Source organism: Meles meles, chromosome 21 (genome assembly GCF_922984935.1).
Source record: "Meles meles chromosome 21, mMelMel3.1 paternal haplotype, whole genome shotgun sequence".
Lineage (NCBI taxonomy): Eukaryota > Metazoa > Chordata > Mammalia > Carnivora > Mustelidae > Meles > Meles meles.
In genome coordinates this window covers 7,142,799-7,169,238 of record NC_060086.1, presented here as the reverse complement: position 1 = coordinate 7,169,238, position 26,440 = coordinate 7,142,799, and the positions used below count along the sequence as shown (strand labels likewise).

The window sequence follows — 26,440 nt, the reverse complement described above, 5'->3', positions numbered from 1 at the left end:
ATTCTTCTGCAGAATTCTCTCTTCTCCCAGCTTTATTTAATTAGCCATTTATCATTAGGGACTCATGGATATTTATTTCATACTTTGAGTTGTAATTCAGTACAGGTATCCCCCTGCTTTATTTATTTTTAAAGATTTTATTTGACAGAGATCACAGGTAGGCAGAGAGGCAGGCAGAGAGAGGAGGAAGCAGGCTCCCCGCTAAGTAGAGAGCCTGATGTGGGGCTCGATCCCAGGACCCCGGGATCACGACCTGAGCCAAAGGCAGAGGCTTTAACCCACTGAGCCACCCAGGCACCCCTCCCCTGCTTTTTAAAAAGTATGTTCCACACCCAGCACGGAGCCCAGTGTGGGGCTGATTTCACCACCCTGGGATCAAGACCTGAGCTGAGATCAAGGGTTTGATGCTCAACTGACTGAGCCACCCAGGCGCCCCATCCCCCACTTTGAGTTTGCATGTTAACACCACTTCATTTTACTAAAGACCTACAGTAGTACCTGTTTTCATTAACTGAAAGAAATCCTAAGAGAATTTTCACTTTATTGAAAAGGGGGAAAGTAAAAATAGTACTGTCTTGCCACAAGCCCTCCTAGAGGCAGCACCAGGAGAGAGGGGCTGCCCAGCCCTCCGCCCGCAGCCTCTCAGCATCGGCCTCCATAGCTCTCAACTGTGCTTTACCTGGATCGACCGTGTGCATCCACTCGCAAGACATAGCCGAAGGCAAGAGAAGCTTAAGAGCAGTTAATCTGGGGTGTCCGGGAATGTTAAGTATTTCCCCATAAAGTAACAGTAATCGCTGCTTCTCATTCCTCCACTACAGCGAACGACAGATTGCACAGAAACTACCTACTGACAGCGGGGAAACACGTACTGTTTTATTTTGTTGCTCAATTTTTTTTCCCATTTTGGCCCCTGGGAGTGTTTTCAGTTGGCTCCCGTGTCCCTTTGAAAGGTCTCTCTTACTGTAGGGTTTTCACACCCTTGTTTGTGAGCGTTCCTGGCACGGCCAGCGGCTCAAGGCTCAGCGTGTTTCCTGCCCCGTTCCTAGAACCACCCATTTACCCACGGAGCTCTGGTTCCTCTCCATTGGTGAGTGGCTATTAGGAGCCAAGATGTGGACGCTAGGTGACCTGTGCTAAAAACTTTTACTGTCTACCACGTGACCACTAGGAAAACTTCAACCTACAGACGTGGCTCGTGTGTATTTCTGTAGGACAACCGTTGTAGCCTCCTCTACCCTGAAAATGCCTTCTCTTAATCCCACCTTCTCTCAAACTACTGACTCCGTTTTCTCCCCTTCCCCGTCCAGCGGCTTAAAACAAAAATCAGCGGTGACCGCCTTCCCTTCTTCCTCACGTGCCACTAACCCCTGCAGTCTGTCCCACACTAGTCCACAGACACGGCTTCCTGCAAAGCCACCAAGAATCTCTGAATATTCCTCAGGCCTCGCCTGCTGAGGCTGGGGCGTCCCATAACGAAGGGACTGCTCTTTCGTCTGCCTTCTCCGTGGTGAATGAATCTCTGGGTTCCAAGCACAAACACGGACCTCTGGGCAGCTCAGCACACGGCGGGAGTGACTGAGCACACAGGTACGCCACGGTGCCGGTCAGCATCCGGCGGGGGCAGAGGCGAGCGCGCAACGGTGGCTGCGGTGAACTTAGGGAGTCTTTCCAGAAGGATGGTCGCAGTTAAGGGAAACCAGAGGTGACGCTGTACTCAGGGCTGGGGACAGGCTGCACTGCTCACTGGCAGGCCTGCAGGAACAGAAAGAGCAACAGAGGAAGGGGCCACCTGCCAAGGCCCCTTAGGTGAGGAAAGCTGCCAAGCCACAGCCCGGCAGGCAGGAAACCCAAAAAATAAGCACCTTGAACTTTCTTTCCTGCCCTTGGATCTCCTGCCAGTCCCTCCCCTCCGCTGAACCCAGCAGGAAGCCAGAGGGTTTTTTTTTTTTTTTTTTTAAAGATTTTATTTATTTATTTGACAGAGAGAGATCACAAGTAGGCAGAGAGGCAAGCAGAGAGAGTGAGAGGGAAGCAGGCTCCCTGCCGAGCAGAGAGGCCGACGCGGGACTCGATCCCAGGACCCTGAGATCATGACCCGAGCCGAAGGCAGTGGCCCAAACCACTGAGCCACCCAGGCGCCCCAGCCAGAGGGTTTTGCATTCCATTGGGAACGGTCTCCCAGGACGGAGAACTGCGTGGAGAAGAGAGCGGGGAGGGAGAGTGGATATACAGGGCCGTGACCTTCAGCGAGGTCACGGAATTGAAGAGCTGCGCAGCCGAAAACCAGGTCCGCGAGGTGTCAACCACCACCACCCAAGGTGTCGAACAGCAACCACCAAGGCCAAGGCCCAAGAGATTCAGCCAGTAAAGGTACAAGCACCTTTTCATTCGGACAGCTTCCTCCGTCCACAGGCGGGTCCGCCACATGTGCCCGCCCCACGGGGTCCCTGGTGCCCACAACAGGAGGACCACGGCGGGGCGTGGGGACTTCCCGTGGCTGAGAAGACCATTCCAGACAGAGGTAAGCGGTTTTACGCTCGGTCTGCAGCTCTGCTCGGAGGGAGGCGGCACAGAAGTTTCACACTTACCAGAGCCTGGGAGGCGACCTCTCCTGGCGGCGCCCCATGGGATGAAGTCGGTGCCTCCCAAACCTCCCATCCTCCCAGGTTCCCAGAGGATCACTCAGGCTGCAGGTCAGGCCTCTGCCTGGGTGGCCCACGGGGGTCAGTGCCAGGGCCCTAGGACAGAGCGGTTCCCCAGGGAAGTCGCCCAGGCAGCTCCACAGAGCTCAGTGGTGCAAAGCTTAGAACTTCTCTAAAGCACCAGGTCTCAGATGACAGCCCAGCGGAGTTGGAGGACTCTTCCAACTTCCAGATTCTCGGGAGAGAACTCAGCTGTCCCAGCTTTGGTCTGGAGTGGACCCCATCAGCTGCGGCCATGAACGGATGGGGGCTCTGGGCCGACTCCCACGTGCCCAGCAGCTTCCGGGGATAGGCCACAACCCCCGGGACCCTATTTGCTTCTGCCCTGAAGAAGTGTTATTTCCCTCTCAACTAATGGAGAGGGGAGAAGGATATCAGCAGAGGCATTTGAAGACAGCAGTAACGGGGTGACTGATGTGACCAACCACAGACCAGCCGGCCCAGGGTAGAGGGGACTTCCGGCTGACCAGAGGCTGGAGTGGCTTTTAAAGACCTAAGCATAAACCAGTATGTACGCAGAACACTTAATATTTGCAAATCATTTCAAGAGAAAGATGATGTCACAATATCCTAAGTTCATGATGACAAAGAGAAATTAGATGCGGGAATGTTCCAACCTTGTTGAAAGAGTACTGAGCAGAAAGCATGGTTAGGAGGGAGAGGGGGAGCCGATCTTAACCCGCAGACACCACGGCCTGGTTCTGTTGGTTAGTAAGCAGGTGAATAATCTGGCAAAACGGTTAATATGCCCCTGGCTGACAGGGAGGGAATTGGGCTCCTTTTCTTATCATGAGGTGTTTCCAGGAACAAGCAGGAAGACTTCTCCAAACAGTAAAGAACATCGTCCTGGCTGGCTGAACCCAGCAGACCCACTGGCCGCCCTACAGCTTGGTGGGCTGCGGGGGGCTTAGGTGGGCAGGCCCGCTGGGCGGGGACAGCACCATCGGGAGGGTGTTGCTGCCCCTTTCGTGCCAACACGTGTCCAGGATGGGGTAGAGCTTGCCCTGGAAGTCAGCCTGGAACGTGTAGAGCAGCCGCAGGTCGTCGGGGCGGTCAGCATCGAAGAACGTGAGCTCCCCGCGTTCGTAGTGCAGGTAGACGCCGATGCGGTGCGGGTGGCCGGCCACAGGCAGGGGCACCCGGGGGCAGCCGAAGGCCTCATACACGCGGCCCTCCTTCAGGCCGATGAGCCACACGCCGTTGTCCGGGGACTTGCTCAACTTGCCCTTGCGACTGGCCGTGCCCTTGATGACCCCCAGGCGCCAGTCGCTCTTGTTGCCCACCACGACCTCCCAGTAGTGGCGGCCCCAGGAGAAGCCCCGGCTGGCCAGGACGCATGTACTGTAGTCAAAGCGCTCCGGCTGGCTGGCCCGCCGCTGGGCCAGGAGGCCGCACTGCACCACTGTGTTGCCCTTGGAGAGTTCCAGGAGGGGGTGGGCGGTGGCAGGGTCTAGCTTGAGGGACTCCGGGGCTGAGAAAGATCAAAGAAGTGTTCTGAAGCTACACAGAAGGCGGCACACCCCGCCACAAAGCAGTCTGACTGGAGGCCCCCGAGCTCCCCAGGGGAGGAACTGCAACGGCCCCTCCGTGTGTCTGAGGCACTTCTAGGAAGGGGCCAGCACAGAAGACGCAACCCTAAGGATGTCTGCTGAGCACAAGAACAATGCCGGGAGGGTGGGAGAAATGGACTGCCGTGGGGGAGGCGCTCTGGTTGAGGAAAAGGGGGTGCACCGGGGCGCCTGAGTGGCTCAGCCCATTAAGCGTCACACTCCTGATGTCGGCTCAGGTCATGGTCCCAGGGTATGAGATCAAGCCCCGTGTCAGGCTCCACGCTCAGCAGGGCGTCTCCTCTGGACTCTCTCTCTCTAGCCCTCCCCCAACTTGAGGGCTTACCCTTTAATAAAATCTTTAATTTTTTTTTTAATTACACAACTTGTCTTTAGCCAGTAAGAGTTGGAGCTGAGTTTGAACCCAGCATGTCTGGTGGAACCCCAAAGCCAAGCTCTCACCACTAGCCCACGCAAATACCCTTCCAGTCTTCCACGCCCACCCTGCAGGGCAGTCCTCAGCGGAGAGAATGGCCGGAGCCTCACCTGGCAGAACCTTCCGGAAGAGCCTCTTCCACACAGTCAGCTTGATGTCAGCCTGGTGGAGGCCTGGCTTGAAGGAGATGGGGCTGAAGGTGCCCTCCAGAGGCCGGGCCTGCTGGAGCTCTGCTCTGAGGGGGACAGTTCACCACGATGGCGGAGCTGCGCGCCAACCCCACCCCTGCACCCTGACCCAAGTCCAACAACACAGCTCAGCAGACTGTGCACTCGAGATGCCGGTCACTTCCTCCCCTCCGCCCTGCTCTGAGCGCCTGCCCCCTTCTTGGAAGGGGAAACACCACATCCGGGCGAGCAGGCCCAAGACCAGGAGCATCACCTGGGGGCTTGCAGAAATGCAAACTTCTCAGGTCCCACCCCAGGGCTGCTGAATCAGAAAGCGACGCCTGGAGCCCGGTGATCGGATGTAATGAGCCCTCCAGGTGGTCCTGATACACACTAACATTTGAGCACTGCTGCCCTACCTTCCCTACACTGGGCAACCCTGGTCCCTAGCCACAGCTGGAGTGTACACCTACTCCCAATCAGCTTCACTGTCCAATGTTCCTAACCTACCTGTCCTTAAGACTGAAGGACATTTGAAAACCACGGAGACTCTCACAATCAGGGCCCAAGGAAGGCCAAGAACTGCGTGGTTGTTCATTTCTCGGGACTGGAACATGGGTTCAATCCCTTCCCAGGAGCCATGGTTCAGGATTCGCGGCCCCTCCTTCCAGCTCTTACCTCTCCCGTTCGTAGCCCGCTCTGCCCTGCGGCCCACATTTTATCCCAGTCCCACACCCTGCTTCACCTTTTCACGTGACCACTCCCCACCCTGCTTGCCCGGTCAGCACCTGTCCTCTGCCCCACGCCTGTCCACCTGTGCGTCAGCTCTGCCAATCCCCTCCTCCTGCAACCCCAGTCACCTCGTCCTGTTATTTCTGCAGCTTGTGTGGACGTCTATGGTTTTAGGTATCCACAGTGATGTAACCATAGTTCGTCATCTGCCACCCATTGGTCTTCGAGAGCCTTTAAGGCAGGGTTCCCTGGGCTCAGGACAGAGCCATATGTGGGCAATTGCTGCCAAGGCACCGGTCCATGGAGGGGAGCCAAGCTGAGAGCTCCCTCCGAGGTTATTACCTGGAGGCCACGGAGTGATACTTCTGGAAGACAAGACAGAAGGGTTAAGGCATCGGGGAAGTTCTTGGGACCTGGGGGCCTCGGCATGGGGGACACTCCCTTGTCCACTCACCCGGATGAACTCATGGTGACTCTCATTACTGAACTGCTCCAGGATGTGCTCAGCCTGCACCAGCCGCTCCTGAGTGCCCTGGGCCTGCTCCAGCTGCATGTCCAGGGAGGCCACGAGGCCACGGGTATGACCTTCCAACCCCTCCAGGCAGCGGGCCTTCTCCTCATCCACCAGGTGGTGCAGCTCCTGGAACTCGCGGCGAATCACCCAGCTGAAGATATCGGATTCATTCTGGGACGAGGAGGTGCTGGTCAAAGCTGGAGCCTCTGCCAGAACTGCCCGGCTATGGCTGGCATCGGCGTCCCTAGGCCAGCGCAGCTGAGGCCTTCCTGGGCCTCCAGCTGGAGCTGCTTCTCGGGGTGGAGCTGCAGGGCTCACGCCCGCCCCGTGTTCACACGGTGCCTGGGCCTCCCATGTGGCTGGGGGAGGGCAACAGAGGTCACAGGGAGACTGGCCCCCAGCTCCCATTTCAAACACACTGGCTCTGCTCACATCTACCTTAACTACTACACGTGCAAAGCAGTTTAGCTTCAGTATAGGATCCACAACTGAAAAAAGTCCACGAGGCTCTGGGACAGCAGACTTTAGACAGCCGGATTCCGTGTGAGGCCCTGAGTTCAGCCTCCACTGGGCACCTCTGAGGTGGGGCGGTTAACTGAGAAGACTCAGGGGACACTGGCCTTCTGCTCCCGTTTCACAACTGCCGGGAGAGCTGGGGCTCGACACGCCCCTGGACTGTGTGGATGGAGCTTTCTGGGATTTGTCCCGCATAGCTGGCCACCACCCGCCAACCTGCGCTGATGCCCAGGAGGGAAGAAGAATGTTGTTTGTGAGACTCGTGCTGCACAAGTGACCTTGGGAGCCTGATTAGTGGACATTAGCTGGCTGTCGGGTCAGAAGTGGCCCTTCTGGTCTGGACACAAGAGCTGTAAATCCTGCCTTACATCCCCTCCAGCTCCAGGCTGGGCTAGCCCCCTGGAACGGAATCTGCGAGAAGCGGCAAGCGCACCCAGCACGTAGACACACGAGGACACAGAAATGCAACTCGCTCCAAACCGGAACCATCGGCGAACAAATGTTTAACTTCAGTTTCCCTATAAATACAGCCCTTACGGGTATGGTCTGTTGGAAATCGCACCCGCCGGCAGGTAGGATGCTCCGTCCAGGCCGCTCTATCGGGACTCCAGCCTGGCTGTCTCCACGGGGCCTCCCCAGCAAATGAGGCTGGATGTTTTAAGCACCCAGTGTAATTCTGATTCCCCTTTACTGATAACTATGTCCTCATCAAGGCATAATTTCCCTTTTCTTCTGTTTCTATTAGATTTTTATACGATCAGTAAAGTGCCTTTTCTCTTTCAAAACTGAGGGTGTAGCTGCCGTGAATCTTTTTCAGAACACTCCCCAGCCCCTGTGTGCCTGTCACTCAGCGAAAGCAGAAAGCCACCAAGCCTTCCCACACCTCTGCTCCAAGGTACTGGGTGGGCACCACACAGACCATCAAGGTCAAATAGACACTGAGGGCACGAGAGTCATGCCCACACTTCGAGTTGTTTACCTCTGGGACTCAGGTTCTGTGTTATCTCATTCCCAAGGACAGGAGGGACACAGCCAACTTGGACAGAGTCCTAACAACTGAACTCCTTCCCCTGAGGGCACTTGCCCTTTCCCCCACTCTGCTCTGGAAGACTTTGAATCCCCTTTTTGCACGAAAGCATGGATTTCTGGGGAGAACGATGAGAACCGAGCTCCGCAGGAGAGGGAAGGCGGCCTGCCCCCAGGGACGGGTGCGGGGAAAGGGCACTCACGACGATGCGGGTGCGGTTGTTGCCCAACTTGGCAATGTGCTCGTCCACCTTCTTCTGCTCCTGCTTCAGGTCGGAGATGAGGGCCGCCAGCTCCTCCTGCAGGCAACGCACCGTGGCCTGGTGAGCGGCCCCCCTTCAGCTTCTCAGCTCTTTGGGGCCAGCCCCGGGTTTCACTCTTCCAGGGCATCCCAATGGCCATAGGTACTCCCAGTGGGACCAGGGAAAGAGCTACCCAAGCACTCTTGACTCCAAAACAAGTTAGGATTATTCAGGAATATTCTACACTGAGGGCAGGGATTACCCAGACAGAAAAGGATCTCCAAGTCATCCCTCTTCAGGACATGGAGACGGACGCTAAACACCATCCACCTGGAAGGTACCACACAGCATCCAAGAGGGGCGATGACCCATCTGAAGCCGACGCTCCCTGAATGGAATGCTGGCCATTGGGTACCCACCAACCCAACTCCCGGTCACCTGGAGGTCGACAGTCAATGGGCATTTGATCAAGACAGCGCCAAAAAGGGGCGCCTGGGTGGCTCAGTGGGTTAAAGCCTCTGCCTTCAGCTCAGGTCATGATCCCAGGGTCCTGGATCAAGCCCCGCGTCAGGCTCTCTGCTCAGTGGGGAGCCTGCTTCCCCCTCTCTCTCTGCCTGCCTCTCTGCCTACTTGTGATCTGTCTGTCAATACAAACATAAAATCTTTAAAAAAAAGATAGCACCAAAAGTTGGCCCCAAAGGAGGCCAGTCATGCATATAGTTGCCCAGCTTATATCCGGGGATTCCCCACGCCCTATAAAGACCTGAACCCTTTCCTGGCAGACTTGGGCCCTGCCTGGATTTGGGGCCTCCCTGGGCTGAAGTAAACTCACTTCTCCTGGGCTTCCCTGGCCTCAAAACTACCAGACCCCCACCCAGGACCACCCAGACCCCCATTCAGCTGCATTACTTAAGGGGAACCTTGCTGGTCTGTGCCCATGGAACGTACACGGTCTCTGGCTTAGATAGTTCCAAGCAGAAATCAGCAGCCAGAGGGGTGCCTGGCTGGCTGAGTTGGAAGAACATGCGACTCTTGATCTCTTGGTTGTGAGTCCAAGCCCCACACTGGGTGCAGACATTATTAAAAAATACATAGAAAGAAAGAGAGGGGACGGGAGAGAGGGAGGGAGGGGGAGTGAGGGATTGACAGACAAACCAGCTACAAAATCCTTTCAGGAAAGGAGCTGAATAAAGAATAAAGCCAGGGGACACCTGAGAGGCTCAGTGGGTTGAGCCTCTGCCTTTGGCTCAGGTCATGGTCTCAGGGTCCTGGGATCAAGCCCCGCATGGGGCTCCCTGCTCAGTGGGGAGCCTACTTCCCCCTCTCCCTCTGCCGCTCGCCCTACTTGTATGCTCCTGCTCTCTGTCAAATAAATAAAATCTTTAAAGAAGAAGAAGGCCAGTGTAGGGTAAATGGACCCAGGATCTTGCTCTGGTTAATGAGGCATCAGGTCTCACAGCAACCCAGGGACAGAATTCCAGTGGTGATTCTCCTGAGGCACAGAGAGATGAGATTAGTTCTTTGTCTTTCCCCATCAAACTGGATCACCAGGAGAAGAAACAGAATCATACAAATAAAACACCTCAATCAATAGGAGGAAAACAGGAACGTAGGAAAGGGATCCAATAGAGGAACACGATTTTGTTGCATCACGGAGAAGACTCTTGGGATCACGAACACCACATCTAAAACCAGGACCCAAGCAGTCCCAGGCTCCAAGCCAGAAACAATGAAGCTCCTGTGTGTTTCCCTCTTCCCTGGGCTAATAAGACACGGGCTCGGTTTCACTGCCCTGCAATTTGGCTTCCGCCTCTCACACTCCACTAAAACTACTCTTGCCAAGATAAGCAATCCTTACTGCTAAATCTAACAGACTCTTTCTAGTCCTCAGCAGGCATTTCACACAAGTGATCTTGTTCTCATTAAAATGCTCTGTTCTGATTTCCAGGAAGCTAGATTCAGCCAGTGTTCCTACTCTCTCTGTCGATTCTTTCTGTCCCTTTTGGGTTGCTCTACTTACCTGAATCTTAAACCCCTCATCCGTGTCTTCCCTACCAGGCTGCAGGCTCTTCCGGTGGGTCATCTCCCCTCCTGCGGCTTCTACTACCGCCCGTATCCCATTACTCCCAGCGTCCTACCCACCCCCAGCCTCACTCTCCAGTCCACTCTCCAGCAGGGTGTTCGGACCACACCCCAACTCTGCTTAAAACCCTCCAGTACCACCCCCAACCAGACCGGTCCTCTGAATAAGCTACAAAGCCCTTCACACGTCACACAAGCCTGACCATGACCTAGCTTCCACATATCTAACTCTCCCCTGAGCTCCAAAGAACAACTTACATTTCTTAAACACCCCTCCCTCCTATCTTTTGCAGGGCTGTCTTTTTACAGGAATGCTTTCCTCCCCCTTTTCCCCTCCTTTGCTTCAGGTCTTGGTTTAGCGGTCTGCTTCCTGCAGGAATCCTTCCCTGACCACCCGAGGCCATGCAGGAGCTACCTTCGAGACGGTCTCCCCACTGCCTGTCCTTAACCCTGACAGGAGCATCCGACACATGCTACTCTCTGCCAGGCTGTGAGCTCCCCCAGGGTGGGCCAAACCTCTTGCCCACTACTGTTCCACGGGCTCTAGCACAACACTGAGCACACATTAGATGCCACGTAAACCTCTATGGGCAAGAGGAGCTGCTGGACGCACTGGCTGTGTGGGTTTCATACTTGCCTTCCAGGATTGGAGAAGCAAACAAAGGCTCCCCCGGGGCGCTCAGCCAGGAACCCCTGGAATGCTGCCTTCAGATCTCCAGGCTCTTTCTTTCTTCTGCCCCCTCACCTGTATTTTGTCATTCCTGACCTTTACTCTCCCTCCCTCCCACTGTGCCAGATGCCCTCTAGCAGCTCGCTTCCAAGAATCCTTCCCGCCCTCCTTTGATCTGCTGGCAATGGAAAGAAAACTAGCCATGGTTTGAGTCCACACTCTGCCACCAACAAGCTGTATGACCTTACCTTCTCCGAGCCGGTTTCCTCATTTGTAACATACAATGATACCGCCATGCCCTTCATAAATCTTAAATCAACATATTAACCTAAGACGGTATCATCATCATCATTCACCTTAAATGATGACCTGCTAGATCTGAGGCGAAAGTCCACAAGGACAGGAATCCGTTCTATCTTCAAATACGCTTTAAGCCTTTACTACATGCTCAGCATGGCGCTAGGCATGAAAATACCTGAGGAGGGGCACCTGAGTGGCTCAGTCAGTCATGCGGCTGCCTTCCGCTCAGATCATGATCCCAGGGTCCTGGGTTCAAGCCCCACATTGGGCTCCCTGCTCGACAGGAAGCCTGCTTCTCCCTCTCCCACTCCTCCTGCTTGTGTTCCCCCTCTCGCTGTGTCTCTGTCAAATAAATAAATAGAATCATTTTTAAAAGAAGAAAAAAGGGGCACCTGTGTGGCTCAGTGGGTTAAAGCCTCTGCCTTCAGCTCGGGCCATCGTCCCAGGGTCCTGGGATCAAGCCCGACATCAGGCTCTCCACTCAGTGGGGAGCCTGCTTCCTTCTCTCGCTCTCTGCCTGCCTCTCTGTCTACTTGTGATCTCTGTCAAATAAATTTTTAAAAATCTTAAAAAAAAAAAAAAGGAAGAAAGAGAAAGAAAAACCCCGAGGAAACAAAACAAAGCACTTGCCCGTGTGTCTTCTGGGGAGCACTCAAAATATGAATGAGGTCTACCAGGAAAAACGGAGCAAGGGAAAGGGCTAGCACTTGACAGGGGACTATCATCCAGGCCAGTAGTCCCAGCACTGGAGACTGGAGCAGCTGCTCAGAACATGGTGGATGGATGGACGCTCTATGAGTTCTACTCCAGCAGAGGGCTGGAGGGAACTGGCATCCTGGCCCGGGAACTTTCTGTGCCAGGCAACGGTTCCAGAGAGGTCAGGAGCTGGACTCGGTGTGTCCCTGTACCACCGGCACATGCCGCCCTCCCCCGCTCACAACGGCCTCACCACCCACCTTCATGCGGCTGTAGACTGTGGAGACGGGTGTGACACGGTGATGCTGGTGGGAGCCCAGCAGGCCACAGAGGCCACAGATGAGCTCCTGGTCCCTCTCACAGAAGAGGCTGAGCGGGTTCCGGTGGTGCTCACAGACCTTGGGCTCTGCGTCCCCTGGGAACTGTAAGGCTTCAATCACCCGTGCCAGGGACACGTTGGGCGGGGGGCTGCTGCTATCCACCTCCTGTCGGCATACTGGGCAGCGGAGCTCTGAGTCCAGGTGGCGGGACAGGGACACCAGGCAGCCCTTGCAGTAGGAGTGGCCACACTGCAGCATCATGGGCTCCTTGAAGACCTCCAAGCAGATGGGGCACTGAAGGCGGTCCTCCAGCTCGGGCACGCTCACCTGCCCCGCCATCCACAGCACCTGGCTAGAAGAGAGGGCAGCTTTCTCAAGCCTGCTCCCTCCGCCCCCTGGGGCCCCATCTCTGGGCAAGTTCCACTGGAAATTAGACTGCCATAGGCGCTCCAGTCCTGGATTCCAAACCCCTATGACCGGGGTCTGTTTTCTGTCTCTAAAACAAAGGGCTTAATTAGGGGAAACTCACTTGGAAATACAGGATTCTACATTTTTCACCCAGATTTGGAGGTAAACACAAAAAGGGCTGTCTTCAAGGTCATCTGGAGTGACACCAACAATATGCCCTCCAGCTACACAGACCCAGAAATAGACAGCAAAGACAAGCCATGGTCCTTCCCACGTTCTAGATCAGTTCTCAAACTGGAGAGCAACTATTGGAAGCGCAGTTAAAAGAGACCCGAGTCGCCCCTTCACATATTTCCAGTGAGCCCCAGAAATCTGCATTTGTAACACACACCCCCCAGGTCATTCTAAAGCAGAGACTGCGGTCTTAGCCACACTGTTCTGGAGAACCTGAGACCCTGTGAAAGCCGACTGGCACTGAGAGGAGAGAAGCGTCAAGGCAGAAGCCGGCAGCAGACCTAGGGAAAGCCCCCACAATGAACTACCTGCTTTCTCAGAATCCGTGGAGATGTCCCCCAGATCCGCTCGGTTTTTTCCTTCTTGTCCAGATGGGGCAGAGGCACTAAGAGTTGAAGGAACTGGAGCTGAACAACTGCTCCACCCTGAGTCTCGGCTCCTTTCCTCCTCCTCTTTCCCAGCAACACCCCTGTGTCCTCAAGGTCACTCAGAATCAGGTGGACGCCGGGCCACATCACGGGACTTGGGGAGCAGCCTCCTTTCAGTCAGCAACGCTGATAATTCCAACATGCAGGTGCTTACCTTGGCCACGGTTTGAGGAAGGGGGAAGACTGAGTGGGCCCCCAGCCACACCTTACAGACCCCAAACAGGAGTGGACTCATGCCCTGACACGATTCTTTCCGAATCTATTTTTGAGGGTATTTTTATATACTTTCTGAGAAAGGAGTTCTATAAAGGGCACAAATCTTAACCACATGCTTGATGTACACGTTACTATGTATATTGACCCTCAACATCAACATACAAATGCTTCCAGCACCCACAAGGCACGTCTATGTGCTCCCCAGTCAGAACCCCCTAACAAGGATAGCCACTAACCTGATTCTTACCATCACAGACTAGCGTAGCCTGGTTTTGAATTTCAAATAAACAGAATTACCCAGTATGTGCTTCCTTTACTCACTTCCTTTACTCACTATTACTGAATTACCAACTTTTTGTATAAAGTCTATCAAAGATTTAGAAATTCGATGCCATTTCTTTAAATAATCAGTAAATATTATAGCCTTAACATACTATGCAAAGCACGGGAGTGTGGTAAAATTATTGATTGGGGAAAAAATGTGGGAGTGGGTCTCTCGGAGCATTAAGAAACAAGAGCTCTGGGATGCCTGGGTGGTTCACTCAATTAAAGCCCCTGCCTTCGGCTAAGGTCATGATCCCAGAGTCCTGGGATCGAATCCCACATAGGACTCCTTTACAAGCAGGGAACCAACCTCTCCCTCTGCCTGCTGCTCCCCCTGCCTGCATATTCTCTCTCTCTGACAAATAAACAAATAAATAAATAAAATCTTAAGAAAAAAAAAAAAAGAAAAAGAAACAAGAGCCCTAAGGGTGCCTACATGGCTCATTCGGTTAAGCCTCTGACTCTTAGTTCTGGGTCAGATCATGATCTCATGGGTCCTGGGATCAAGCCCTACGTCGGCTCACATTCAGCAGGGAGTCTGCCTGGGGATTGTCCCCCTCTGCCCCTCCCCACACTTGTATGCTCGCTCTAAAAGTAAATCAATCTTGTTTTTATTTTTTTTTAAAGATTTTATTTGTCAGAGAGAGAGCGCGTGCACAAGCAAGGGGAATGGCAGGCAGAGGGAGAAGCAGGCTCCCCCCTGAGAAAGAAGCCCAGTGCAGGACTCAGTCTCTGGACCCTGGGATCATGACCTGATGAAGGAAGACACTTAACCAACGAAGCCACCCAAACATCTCAATAAATCAATCTTTCAAAAGAAAGTGGGGCGCCCGGGTGGCTCAGTAGGTTGAGCCTCTGCCTTCAGCTCGGGTCGTGGTCTCCGGGGTCCTGAGATTGAGCTCTGCATCTGGCTCTCTGCTCGGCAGGGAGCCTGCTTCCCCCTATCTACCTGCCTCTATCCCAACTTGTGATCTCTGTCAGATGAATGAATAAAATCTTTAAAAAAAAAAAGAAAGAAAGAAAGAGGAACACATGGGTGGCTCAGTTGTCTTTAAGCGTCTTCAACTCAGGTCATGATCACGAGGACTTGGGATTGAGCCCCATGTCGCACCCAGGGGTGGGGCCTACTTCTTCCTCTACATGTGCCCCTCTGCCCATATCACTTGCGCGCAAGCTCTCTTTTTCTCTTAAATGAATAAAATATGAAATCTTAAAAAAAAAACCAAACAGTTTAGATGAATAAAAAGGAAGGAAGGAAGAAGAGCTCTAGACCTGCAGGAACAACCCCCACAGGCCTAAGCATTCCTGTCTGCCCGCGGGGGCAGTCTCTAGTCCATGACAAGCAAGTCCAAGATCCGGCACAGGCATGTAGAAAGCTGATTTATTAATTTAACAGATATTTATTGAGCACCTATTATGTACCAAGCACCAAGCTGAGCACTAGGGAGACGTCAGAGAACAAGACCAATGAGGTTTCTGTCCTTTCGGAATCTGTAATATTATGGTAGTAAGAGTGGAATAGGATCACAGATAAGACAACATCATAGTAAAAAAAAAAAAAAGACAACATCATAGTATCAGATGCTAGGCAGGAAGGAAACAGTGCAGTGAACACAAAGGGCAGAAGGTAATGGGTTGAGAGACACTTAGAAAGGGGCAGGCAGTGTCTTTGAGGATGGATGGTTGAGCTGAGGCCTGAAGGGTTCAAAGATGCCAGCTACTGAGAAGACTACAGGAGGACAGACCAGGCACTGGGCAGCAGATGCAAAGCCTCCGAGGCTAGAAAGAGTTCCGTAGGCATAAGCTACCCTAGAGACAAGACCTGAGTAGCTGGACCACAGTGAGAGGGAACGCCAGGAGAGGAGGTCAGCGGAGTGGCCAAAGAGGGCCCCGTAGAGGAGAGGGAAGGTTTAGATTTAATTTCAAGGGCAGGGGGACCTGGGCGGCTCAGTCAGGTAACTGACCCTCCATCTCAGGTCAGGCCTTGATCTCAGGGTCATGAATTTGAGCCCTGTGTTGAGGCCCAGCATGAAGCCTACTTAAATTAAAATAATAAGAATATAATAATAGTAATAAATATCAAGGGCAGTGGGAGCCACTGGAGGACTCTAAAGCAAGGAAATATCATCTGACTTGTATTTTTAACCCCCCACTCTGGCCACTGCGTAGAGACACAGTAGCTTTAGCACCTGGGTGGGTAGATAATGAAGCCTGATACATAAAATTTCAATCAAGGTGAAACAGGTGGGAAAATCTAGAGCCAGCCACCGGAGGACATCCCGGTGGAGCAACTGACGATCCCTGGTCTGAAGATCTCAGCAAGCAGAATCACCTGGAGTGCTTGTGAAAACACAAGCTTCTGACTTCTGGCCCGAGTTCCTGACTCAGGAGCACAGTGGTGGGCTCAAGAATTTGCATTTTTGGGGCGCCTGGGTGGCTCAGTGGATTAAGCCGCTGCCTTCGGCTCAGGTCATGATTTCAGGGTCCTGGGATCGAGCCCCGCATCGGGGTCTCTGCTCCGCGGGGAGCCTTCCTCCTCTCTCTCTGCCTGCCTCTCTGCCTACTTGTGATCTCTCTCTCTGTCAAATAAATAAATAAAATCTTTAAAAAAAAAAAAATTTGCATTTTTAACAAGTTTCCTGACAACCCTGGTGCTGTCTGGGAACTACACTTTAAGAACCACTGAGAAAGGCAACTGGGCACAGGAGCCTGGGCTCTGGCGCTCGGGGGAGGCTCTAGGCTGGGCCGCTCTATGCTACCTGTGTCAGTATGTCACACACTTAAACTTGGGGGAATGGCTAGGATCTCTCTGGGGTTAAGAACAGAAGGGCAAGCTTCCGAGAACAGAGCCCGAGGTAGCTACTGGGTAGGGAGATCAGGAAAAAGAGCACAATTGAAAAGATACAGCTGGTAAGGTAGGAGTATACAGTCACCAGGAAGCAGATCCATATGACCCCTTAACAGGAGGAAACTTTTGGGACTCCTGACTAGCAGGGAACTGGATGGCTCAGTTGGTTAAGGGCCCGACTTCTGATTTCAGCTCAGGTCATAGTCTCAGGGTCCTGAGATTGAGCCCTGCACTGGGTTCCGTGCTCAGTGGGGAGTGGCTGGTGGATTCTCACTCTCCCTCTGCCCCTCCCCATATTTCTCTAAAAATAAAGACATGTTTTTTAAATAAAAATTAAAAAAAAAAAAACCCAGTAGAGAACTTTCCTGGGCGAGAGTCAGGAAGGCATGACGAGTCGCTAAGAGGATTCAGAGCATGAGAAGGGTCGGCATGCTGCTGCTAATGGACCTGCAGGGAGCCCAGGGGCAAGGGCTGGAGAACGGGCCTCTAGGAGCTAAATGTGGCCCCTGGCTGATAACCGCCAAGGATGTGGGGACCTCAAGTGTAGAGCTCTAAATCTGGATTTATTACCATGGATGGGCTTCAAGCTCTTCCCGCGGAACCCCTCTTCAGGTTGAGGTCTTGATTTGAGTCCAGTGAGACTCTTGTCGGACTTCTCACCTACAGAACTGGTGATAAATAGGTAAGATCATAAATACCTATCGCTCTATACAGCTAGTTTTCTGGTAATCGATTGTGACGATGACAGGAAACTAATACAGAAAAGAAAAAAGCGTTCCAGGAGAGATCAGCGTCACCAAACGCTGACAAGAGTCCAGTAATCTGTGGATAAAGAGGCGTCTTACCCATGATGGCATTCGGTGCAGTGTTGGTGACACGGCGTAGGGACAAGTGGTACTGAAGTGGGTTACAGAGAACATGAATGATGGACATACAATGGTTGAGAAAGCCTTCGGGGCCACTCTTGTGAAACGTTTTTCCATGAAGAGCAGGAAACGGGGCCACCTTTGAGACATAGGACAAAGGGGGCTTATTTACGGTGGGACGTTTTAGGACACATCTAAGCTGAAGAAACAACCTAGTAATCAGGGCAAGACTAGAGCAGGAGAGAGAGGCGACCTCTCAATCCTGGAGCAGGCAAGTGAAGAAGGAGCCCAGGGAACAAGTTGGAGGGGGTGGGGGCGGGGTCATCCTTGCTTTGCACCCCCATGAATAAGGAAAGGGTTAAGGTAGACCCAGAGACATAGGGAGCCCCTGGCTGGGCTTTCAAACTGTTCCTGGCAGGCAGAAGTGCTGAGCCTGAGTGAACAAGAGATAAGGAAACAGACCACCCGGCCCTAAATGTTAGGGAGTATTTTTCTTTGGTGCCTATAGGGTAACCCTAGAAAATGACCAGACCTCAAACAAGTAAGTCATTCAGGGTGTTATCAAGAGTCCACACTCAGGGGCGCCTGGGTGGCTCAGTGGGTTAAGCCTCTGCCCTCAGCTCGGGTCATGGTCCCAGGGTCCCGGGATCAGCCCGGCATTGGGCTCTCTGCTCAGTGGGGAGCCTGCTTCCTCCTCTGTGTCTGCCTGCCTCTCTGCCTACTTGTGATCTCTGTCAAATAAATAAATAAAATCTTTAAAAACAAAAATAACAATAAAGAAATAAATAGGTTCTAAGTAAATAGAGTCTTTTAAAAGATAAACCACTAAAAAACACACTTCCGCTTCACTTCAACCCTTTGGTATCCACGAGATTCGTTCTTCCCCTCCGTGAGACAAGAACCCTGCAATCCTGTAACACCCAGGGAACAAGTCCGGATTTGTGGACGTACGACAGGAAATGAGAGGAATATCACCTTGTCTTCTCATGAACTGGGCATTTCCGACTTTTTTTTTTTAAATTGTATTCATTTATTTGCCCGAGAGACACAGAAGCAAGAGAGGGAACGCAAGCAGGGGGAGTGGGAGAGGGAGAAGCAGGCTTCCTGCCCAGCAAGGAGCAGGATGCGGACCCCGGGATCATGACCTGAGCCACCCAGGTGCCCCTGGCTTTTGGCCTTTAAAGACCTGTCTGGGGGTGCCTGGGTGGCTCAGTGGGTTAAAGCCTCTGCCAACAGCTCGGGTCATGGTCCCAGGGTCCTGGGATCGAGCCCCACATCGGGCTCTCTGCTCCGCAGGGAGCCTGCTTCCTCCTCTCTCTGCCTGCCTCTCTGCCTGCTTGTGATCTCTGTCTATCAAATAAATAAATAAAATTTTTAAAAAAATAAATAAAGACCTGTCTGCGCCCAAATGAAGACAGGAAAAGTGGAAAACGGGGAGATAACCCTCTTCCGTGGGCCCGACGGCTTCCGGCAGCAGACCGTTTCCGGAACCTTGTCCTCCCCAGCGTGCTCCCGTCAGGGGCCCCGGAAGCCCCTGTGCCCGGTGCGCCCCCACCCCCACCAGGCGACCCAGGTGGCCCATGCCTCGCGCCATCCCACAGGTCCCGGCCAGGGGCTCCCCCTCGCACAACTTTCCCGGTGCCGCGCCCCTTCACGCTCTCCCGCCCCGTCACGCGCCTTGTCACTCTGCGCCTCCCAGCCCCGCGCCCCTTCTCATTTCCCGCATCCCCGCCCACGAGCCCCATCTTGCCACAGGCCAACCCTTCCCGTTCCGCACCGCGCCTCAGGCCGGCCCCTCCACCGACCGCCTCACGAACCACGCGTCTCCAGCGAGGAGCCCAGCACGCCCCGCCACAAGGCCCATCACGCCCCAGCGTCGCCGCAGCGTCTCCCATCATGCTCCGCGCCCGCCCCCACGCTCCGTGCGTCCCTATCACGTGCCCCGCTAAGCTCTGCGTTCCCCCGCCACGTGCCGGCCACACCCCTCCCCCAAGCGGAAGTCCCCTTCGTGTGCGCCATCAGCTCACTGCGCCCCCGCCACGTGCTCCATCTCACACAGCAGGTCCCCATGCCGTGCCCCATCATGGCCTGCGTGACACTTTCATAAGCTCTTTCACGCTCCCCGCGTTCCCACCACGTGCCCCCATCAAGCTCCGTGCTTCCGGGTCACGTGCCCTATCACCGAGCGTCCTGTCGTACATCTGGTCACGTGCCCCGTCATGCGCGGGTGAGTCCCCGCCGTGTGCTCAGACGCGCCTCTCTAGGCCCTACGGCCGTTGGTGACTGTTGGCACAAAGCCATCCTCGTGAGACGGGCCGGTATAAAGGGGTGGCTGGGCCACGGCAAGGGGGAGGGCGAGGGAGTTGAGGGCTCGCGCCCTCCGCTGGCCACGTGACGATGGGGGGGAGCACGCGGAACCCTGGAGTCCTGCAAGGGGACCAGGCATCTGACCAGGTGAGAGACCTCGCGCTGCGCAGTCACGGACGTGGGGTGCCGGGGTCGGGGTGCCAGCGGGGGCTCTGAGGGTTCGTGTCTCTCCCCCAAGTCTCCGTACCAGAGATTAAGTCGGAGGATGCTGGACATTTCCGGGGACCGGGGCGTGCTGAAGGACGTCATCCGAGAGGGTGCCGGAGAGCTGGTGACCCCCGATGCTTCCGTGCTAGGTACCCTCTGCCTCCCCGCTGGCGACGCGAAAGTATCAGTCCTCAAGCGTGTTCTGCACCTGACCTTGGGAGGTGGGCAGGGAAGGTTATGTTTAAAAAAAGAAAAAAAAAAAAGGTAGAACCCACTTGTTTGGTAAAATTCGCGTTCTTAAAGGAAAGCGAGGGAAGCCCTCTCCCGTTTGCGTGAGGCCACTATGAACAAGGGACATTGAGGCTCACCGGCCAGGATCTTGAAACAGCTAAAGGGCAGGCGTCGGAAGTTGAGCACATTTTTCCTATCAGGGCGAGAGACGGTTTGAACGCGTTGAATCCCATCGGTTTTTTGGTTTTTGTTTTGTTTTTTTTTTTAAGATTTTATTTATTTATTTGAGAGAGACAGTGAGAGAGAGCATGAGCGAGGAGAAGGTCAGAGGGAGAAGCAGACTCCCCACGGAGCTGGGAGCCCGATGCGGGACTCGATCCGGGAATTCCGGGATCATGACCTGAGCCGAATGCAGTCGTCCAACCAACTGAGCCACCCAGGCGTCCCAGTTTTTTGGGTTTTTTTTTTGTTTTTTGTAACTGTGTGTGGACATAGAGTTGTGCATTCTTGGTTTGTTTTGCTTGTATTGTTTTTTCTGTTCTAGTGAAATATTCTGGATATCTAGAGCATATGGACAAGCCTTTTGATTCTAATTGCTTTAGGAAAACTCCTCGGTTGATGAAACTTGGAGAGGGTAAGTTGAGATGAGCAGCTGGAAAAGCAGGGATTTTTTTTTTAAAGATTTTATTTATTTATTTGAAACACAAAGATACAGATCACAAGTAGGCAGAGGGAGAGAAAAGGAAGCAGGCTCCCCGCTGAGCAGAGAGCCCTATGCGGGGCTCTAGATCTCAGGACCCTGGGATCATGACCTGAGCGGAAGGCAGAGGCTTTAACCCACTGAGCCATCCAGGTGCCCCAAAAAGCAGGGATTCTTTTGGGGAAGCTCTTCAGAGCATGGAGTCTTTGAGTTGGTTTTTTGGAGGCCGGGTTTTGCTAAACCAGCCCCGTTCTCCTACACCTTTCCTGTTGAGGTCTAGATATTCGGGAGATGATTTACCTGGCAAGTTCACCTCTGCATCCTGAGAATTAAGGGGTATGTTTATTTGTTAACAACGTTTATGGGGGACTTAGTATTCATAACGTATGGTGAAAAGAGAAGATGTACTCAGACGATGAGAACATCTCCGCTAGTGTGGTGGTGAAGTTAGAGCACGGTAACAGAATCAGGTGAAATCTGGGGAGGTTTAAGTAGTGTTGTGGGAGTGCTTAAGGAAGGCACAATTGATTCCGCCTGCGAAGATCATGGAAGGCTTTGTGGAGGAGGGGGCATTTAAAGTGAGCCTTGGAGTTTGAGTAAGAGTTCAATCAGGATGGAAGCTGGGCCTGGGGTGAGGAAGCAGGAACTTCCTTGCAGGAAGAAGGAACTGGGAGAACAGTGGTGGAGAGGCCAGACTGTTGGAGAGCCCAGAGAAGTCGGAGTTTGGGGCGGTGGTGGGAGTGGGAAAGAAACTGAGAAGTGATCGGGACCATAGTGTGGAAGTCTTGGAGTATGATGTGGGAAGATTTGGACTTCAAGGGGGAAGAAATTGATAACAGTTAATGAGGATGCTGGGTGAACTTCAAACTCTTTGTCTCTCCTTTCAGATATTACACTCTGGGGCATGGAGTTGGGCCTTCTGAGTATGCGAAAAGGGGAGCTGGCCAGGTTTCTGTTCAAACCAACCTATGCCTATGGAACGCTGGGCTGCCCTCCCTTGATCCCCCCAAACACCACTGTCCTGTTTGAGATCGAGCTGCTTGACTTCCTGGACTCTGCAGAGTCAGACAAGTTCTGTGCCCTTTCAGCTGTAAGTTCTGGAGCATGGGTGCCCATACTTTACAGAGAGAGTGGGTTTGGTTTTGGTAAAACCCTTCCGTGATGGTGATGCTCTGCCCCGCGTTCCACCCCGTGTGTGGTGGTGGCGGTGGGGGGAGGGTTCCCCTACTTTCCGGTACATGTCCGCCTTAGCAATGGCGATTGTGTATGGGCAGACGTTCCAAGCCGAGGCCCAGCCTTGGATTTGTTCTGGACCAGCAGTTTGAGGTGATCTTTTAGTCACCCTTTGCCCAGTGCTCCCCGTAGGACCGTGACCATTTGTTGAGGCCCACCTGGGGTGTACTGATTGCGAATCTTCAGGCAGGGACAAGGCCAGGACATGGTGTTTGAAAAGAGGCTCTGTGGGTGATTGACACGTACCCAGGGTACAGCTCTGTGGCCAGGAAGACCAGCAGGGCCTCGGGCAGGCAAAGCCTTGCTAAACCCATTGGATAAATGGTTGTTGTGAGACCTGCTTTCCATGCTTGGCGAGTTCCGTCAGTTTCTAATTCGGGAGCATCTCTGGGAGGACTAAAGGACCAGACTTTTTAGGTCCAGACAAAAAAGACCAGACATGTCAAAAAAAAAAAAAAAACCAAAACGACCAGACTTTTTGGTTCTAGCCTACAAACTGGGAGTAGTAATAAATACTTCCGCTTTTGCTGGGAGCCGCAGAGATGGCGTCTGCACGGGCACCAGGCCCAGGGCTTGGCTCACAGACGGCGCTGAACCAAAGTGCATGATGGGAAGGAGGGGAAACTGACATCGGTACTAGCTCTCACGTCGTGGTGTCGTGGCTTTCCGTTTCCTTGCTCAGTGTCCTTGTCTTTGGTCCTCAGGAGCAACAAGATCAGTTTCCACTTCAGAAGGTCTTAAAAGTGGCAGCTACTGAGCGGGAGTTTGGCAACTACCTTTTCCGCCAGAATCGGTTCTATGATGCCAAAGTGAGGTACAAGCGGGTAAGGGTGCCTTCGAGTAGGAATTTAGACCCTGGACGCATTCTTTTTGGGGGAAAGGTCTGGTTTGTCCCTACTCTTCACATGCAGTCCTTAAGAAAAATCTCATTACAGGGGCGCCTGGGTGGCTCAGTGGGTTAAAGCCTCTGCCTTCAGCTCAGGTCATGATCCCAGGGTCCTGGGATCGAGCCCCGCATCGGGCTCTCTGCTCAGCGGGGAACCTCCTTCCTCCTCTCTCTGCCTGCTTCTCTGCCTACTTGTGATCTCTGTCAAATAAATAAATAAAATCTTAAAAAAAAAGAAGGAAAGAAAGAAAGCAAAATCTCATTACAAAATCTTCCTGCCGGGATAATGACCAGGAGACGGGACGCGGGATTTTTATTTGTGTCCCGTGTTTGTGTTTGGATGTGGTCACATGGGTGTGTTCAGACGGCGAAAGTTTGTTGAACTTCTCACTTGTTTTTGTCATTACCTGTATTTCAGTAAAAAGTCTTTAAAAGTTCTTATTCCGGGATTAGGTCCTCCACCAACTAATTTTCCATTCCATTTGCCAACGTCATTTCCTGTCGCTCTGACGGTGGAGATTTTTCTAGCTCTGAGGTGACTCCATTCCCGCCAGGCTTCTGAGTGTGGTTTGGCTCCTTGCGTAGGTTATGCTGACAGGAATTCACTGTTTGCTTTGTAACTCACTCACCAAATCTGAGAATTTTCTGTATCCCAAACTCTCCCGTAGATTCTAGAGGCCATAAGGACTAAGTTTAGAGTCTAGGAGCGTTCTGGCTTTGTGTCATTTGTGAGGTGAGCCTGACTCATTCAGGATTTGCATTCAGCTGCAAACAACAGAATCTTGAAAAACTATACTTTAACCAGATTTAGGGGTGCCTGGTGGCTCAGTCGGTTATGCATCCACTGTTGATTTTGGCTCAGTTCATGATCTCAGGGTCGTGAGATCGAGATCGAGCCCTGCCTCGGGTGGTGCGTGGGGCATGGAGCCCGCTTAAGAGTCTCTCCCTTGGCCCCTCCCCTGCTCTCAAGCTCTCATTTTGCCTAAAGTTAATTCTTTAATGAAAAGAAACCATAATTTAAATTTTTTCAAATGGGAAGGGAAGCAGTCCAAGGCTGGTAGGTCAGTTCAACGAAGCCATAAAGGATCAGGTTCCTTCTTTCTGTTCCACTGCCCTTAAACGTGTCCTTTTTTACCCCAAGGTGGTGTTTCAACCTGTAGCATCACGTGGTCACCCAGGCAGGAGGAAGGGAAGGGAGAGGAGTCTGGTGTATTTATGTTAAGAGCTTTCCAGAAGTACCCCACCCAGTGATTTCCTTTTCTCTATCATTGGCCAGACCCATATTCAGTGTAGGAAGCTGGGAAATATTAGTTTAATTTGTGTACCCACTGCTGTGAATGAACTTGAGGTCTGCTAGAGGAGGAGGGAGATGGGGTTTGGGGTGGGTGGCTCATGGTATCTGCCACGTTTGGTTTCTCTGCATATGCTCAAGAGACAGACAGGAAAGTGCGTGAGTGCGTTGTCCTTCAGAATGCTGACAGAGTCAAGGTCGTAAACATAAAGGGTACAGGCCTTGGGTTCCCGGTCAGCTTGGATCACAGATACTATTCATATTGTAAGGTTTTTTGAGTCAGAGCCTGCTCACATGGGGGGACAAAACTTTACAAGGACAAAAGACCTGTTTAGTCCTTCCCTCAATAGGCCTATTTCCCAGGCCCTCTTTAAGTCTGTTTGTGGCTTTTTCTGGCCTTGTGAGTTGATACTCGACACGCTTTAGTTACTGTTTTTAACTTCTTTTACTTCTCGTTCTGGAAGGTGGATCTCTGGTTTTCACTGGTGTTTTCCCTCTGCTGTCTGGCATTCTGGTCCACGTTCTTGTCCTGGGCTGTCCGGGATTCTCTTTGCGGACTTCCTGTTGCTTTTTCCCACTTACCCCTTGTGGTGATAGAGTAAGTATATTCTTGCATTTCTAAAAATATTCTTGTACTTAACGCACATTTAGCAGTTGTCATGACCGAGTATAGAATTCTAGCATTCAGATTTTGAAGAATATTGTTTGATTTTAGCTTTTACAGTTATTGTCAAGAAGTCTGTTATTTAGGTTCCTGTCCCTTTCTATGTGACCTTTTCTCTTCTTGCTCTGTAAAGATTTAAGGATCTTTTTTCCTCTGGGGTTATAAAATTTTGCAGCGGGTGGTGTGTGGGTTTGAAAAGTTGTCGTATTAAGCCCCGGGCGTGTCATTTCATTCAGAAAACTTGTCTTCTGTTCCAGGAAACTTTCTTGAGCTGTTTCTTTGGTAATTTGCCCTTGTTTATGTCTTTTCTTTTTTGGGACTCTTCGTTAATTGTTAGGCCATCTGGATTGAGCTTCTGCTTTCTTTTTTCTACTCTCAGTGTCCATCTTTTTGTCCTCTTTTTCTCAGCCCCACTTGTCTGCCAGCTCAGACCGCTGGTTCTGTCTGTTCCCTTGGCCCTGAGCTGGCGGCCAGCCCCTCGTATGCGGCCCTCAGTTCTCCGGTCATGACTCTGCCCTCTGTACTGATGTGCTGGGTTTCTTACCAGTCCTCGCGTTCTCCGTGCTTGTTGGCTTGCGCTTTCCTAAATTCACACTTTGAAAATGTACAGTTGAGTGGTTTTCCGTGTTTTCATAAGGTCATGCATCTATCAACATGGTCTGATTCCAGATCATTTCTTCACCTCAAAAAACAAAACAAAAACCCTGTATCTGTCGGCAGTTACATTCCATTCTTCCATCACACCCAGATCGCCCCGTTTCACTTCCTGTTTTTGTGCATTTGCATATTCCTGGATATTTTACATAAATACAGCGATCAAATGTGTGATGCTCTGTGCCTGGCTCCTTTCGGTCGGCAGAATATTCTCAGGGTTCATCCATTTGCCATGTGTATTCGTCCTCCCTTCTGTCTTACAAATTTTTATCTTTTAACTTTGGTAAAAATGTGCAGACCCTGGAATGCATCATTTTAATTATCTTCAGGTACACAGTCCAGCGGCACTAAGTGCATTAAGTGTTACGTGACCATCACTACTACTCATTCCTGGGACATTTTCCTCCATCCCTAACACCGTTTAGCCGTTAAACATCAGCTGCCTGTTCTCCCCGCTCCCCCAGCCCCAGGAATCTTTATTCTCCTTCGTGCCTCCAGGAACCTGTCTTCCGTGGGTATTCTTCTAAGTGGAATCCTACAGTATTTGTCCATCCGTGTCGTGGCATCTACCAAATTTCATTCATCTTAAGGCTGAGCAGTACACTGTGTGGCTCGTACCGGGTTTTCTTCAACCGTTGGTGGACATGTGGCTCATTTCGTCTTTCTGGCTATCGTGACTAATGTTGCCTTTTACACTGGCGTGCGAGTTCTTGTGTAGACCCGGGTTTTCGTTTTTCCTTTTTCTGTACCTAGCAGCGCAAGCGCTGGGTCATGTGGTAACTCCCATGTTCAACTTTTTCGAAATTCCACCAGCTGGTTTCCCATAGCACCTGCGACATTTCACATTCCCACGAACAGGACGAGGTTCCAACTACTCCACATCCCCACTGACACTTTCCATCTTTCAAATTAAAGCCATCCTAGTGGGTGCGAAGCGGCATCTCGTTAAGTTTGATTTGCGGTTCCCGATACCTCGTGTGTTGATTGGTT

General features: G+C 52.4%; 2 protein-coding genes across 2 annotated transcripts in view; one reads left to right on the top strand and one right to left on the bottom strand.

Annotated features, from left to right (window-relative positions):
- Nucleotides 1-2,190: 2,190 nt before the first annotated feature.
- TRIM50 (tripartite motif containing 50) lies at nt 2,191-13,025 on the bottom strand. The gene is made up of 7 exons (XM_045992511.1): nt 12,904-13,025; nt 11,894-12,305; nt 7,847-7,942; nt 6,042-6,272; nt 5,930-5,952; nt 4,799-4,923; nt 2,191-4,176 (listed from the first exon to the last, which is right to left on the bottom strand). Exons 2-7 carry the CDS (start codon nt 12,290-12,292, stop codon nt 3,587-3,589), a joined length of 1,464 nt encoding a protein of 487 aa, XP_045848467.1. The 5' UTR covers nt 12,293-12,305; nt 12,904-13,025; the 3' UTR covers nt 2,191-3,586.
- Nucleotides 13,026-19,674: 6,649 nt separating this feature from the next.
- Nucleotides 19,675-26,440, top strand: part of FKBP6 (FKBP prolyl isomerase family member 6 (inactive)) — a 40,907-nt gene continuing 34,141 nt past the window's right edge. The window contains exons 1-5 of the mRNA XM_045994144.1: nt 19,675-19,731; nt 19,823-19,940; nt 20,567-20,656; nt 21,610-21,812; nt 22,660-22,779. Of these exons, the coding sequence (XP_045850100.1) occupies nt 19,675-19,731; nt 19,823-19,940; nt 20,567-20,656; nt 21,610-21,812; nt 22,660-22,779 (588 nt within the window). The remainder of the gene's footprint in view (nt 19,732-19,822; nt 19,941-20,566; nt 20,657-21,609; nt 21,813-22,659; nt 22,780-26,440) is intronic.

Bases quoted from the DNA above. Each gene is read 5' to 3' on its own strand.
- TRIM50 (XM_045992511.1), bottom strand. From the start codon at position 12,292: ATGGCGGGGCAGGTGAGCGTGCCCGAGCTGGAGGACCGCCTTCAGTGC. The intron at 4,924-5,929 runs GTAATAACCTCG...TGTCCCCCTCAG, and splicing joins TATCACTCCGTGGCCTCCAG to AGCAGAGCTCCAGCAGGCCC. The intron at 4,177-4,798 runs GTGAGGCTCCGG...GATCTTTCTCAG, and splicing joins CTTCCGGAAGGTTCTGCCAG to CCCCGGAGTCCCTCAAGCTA.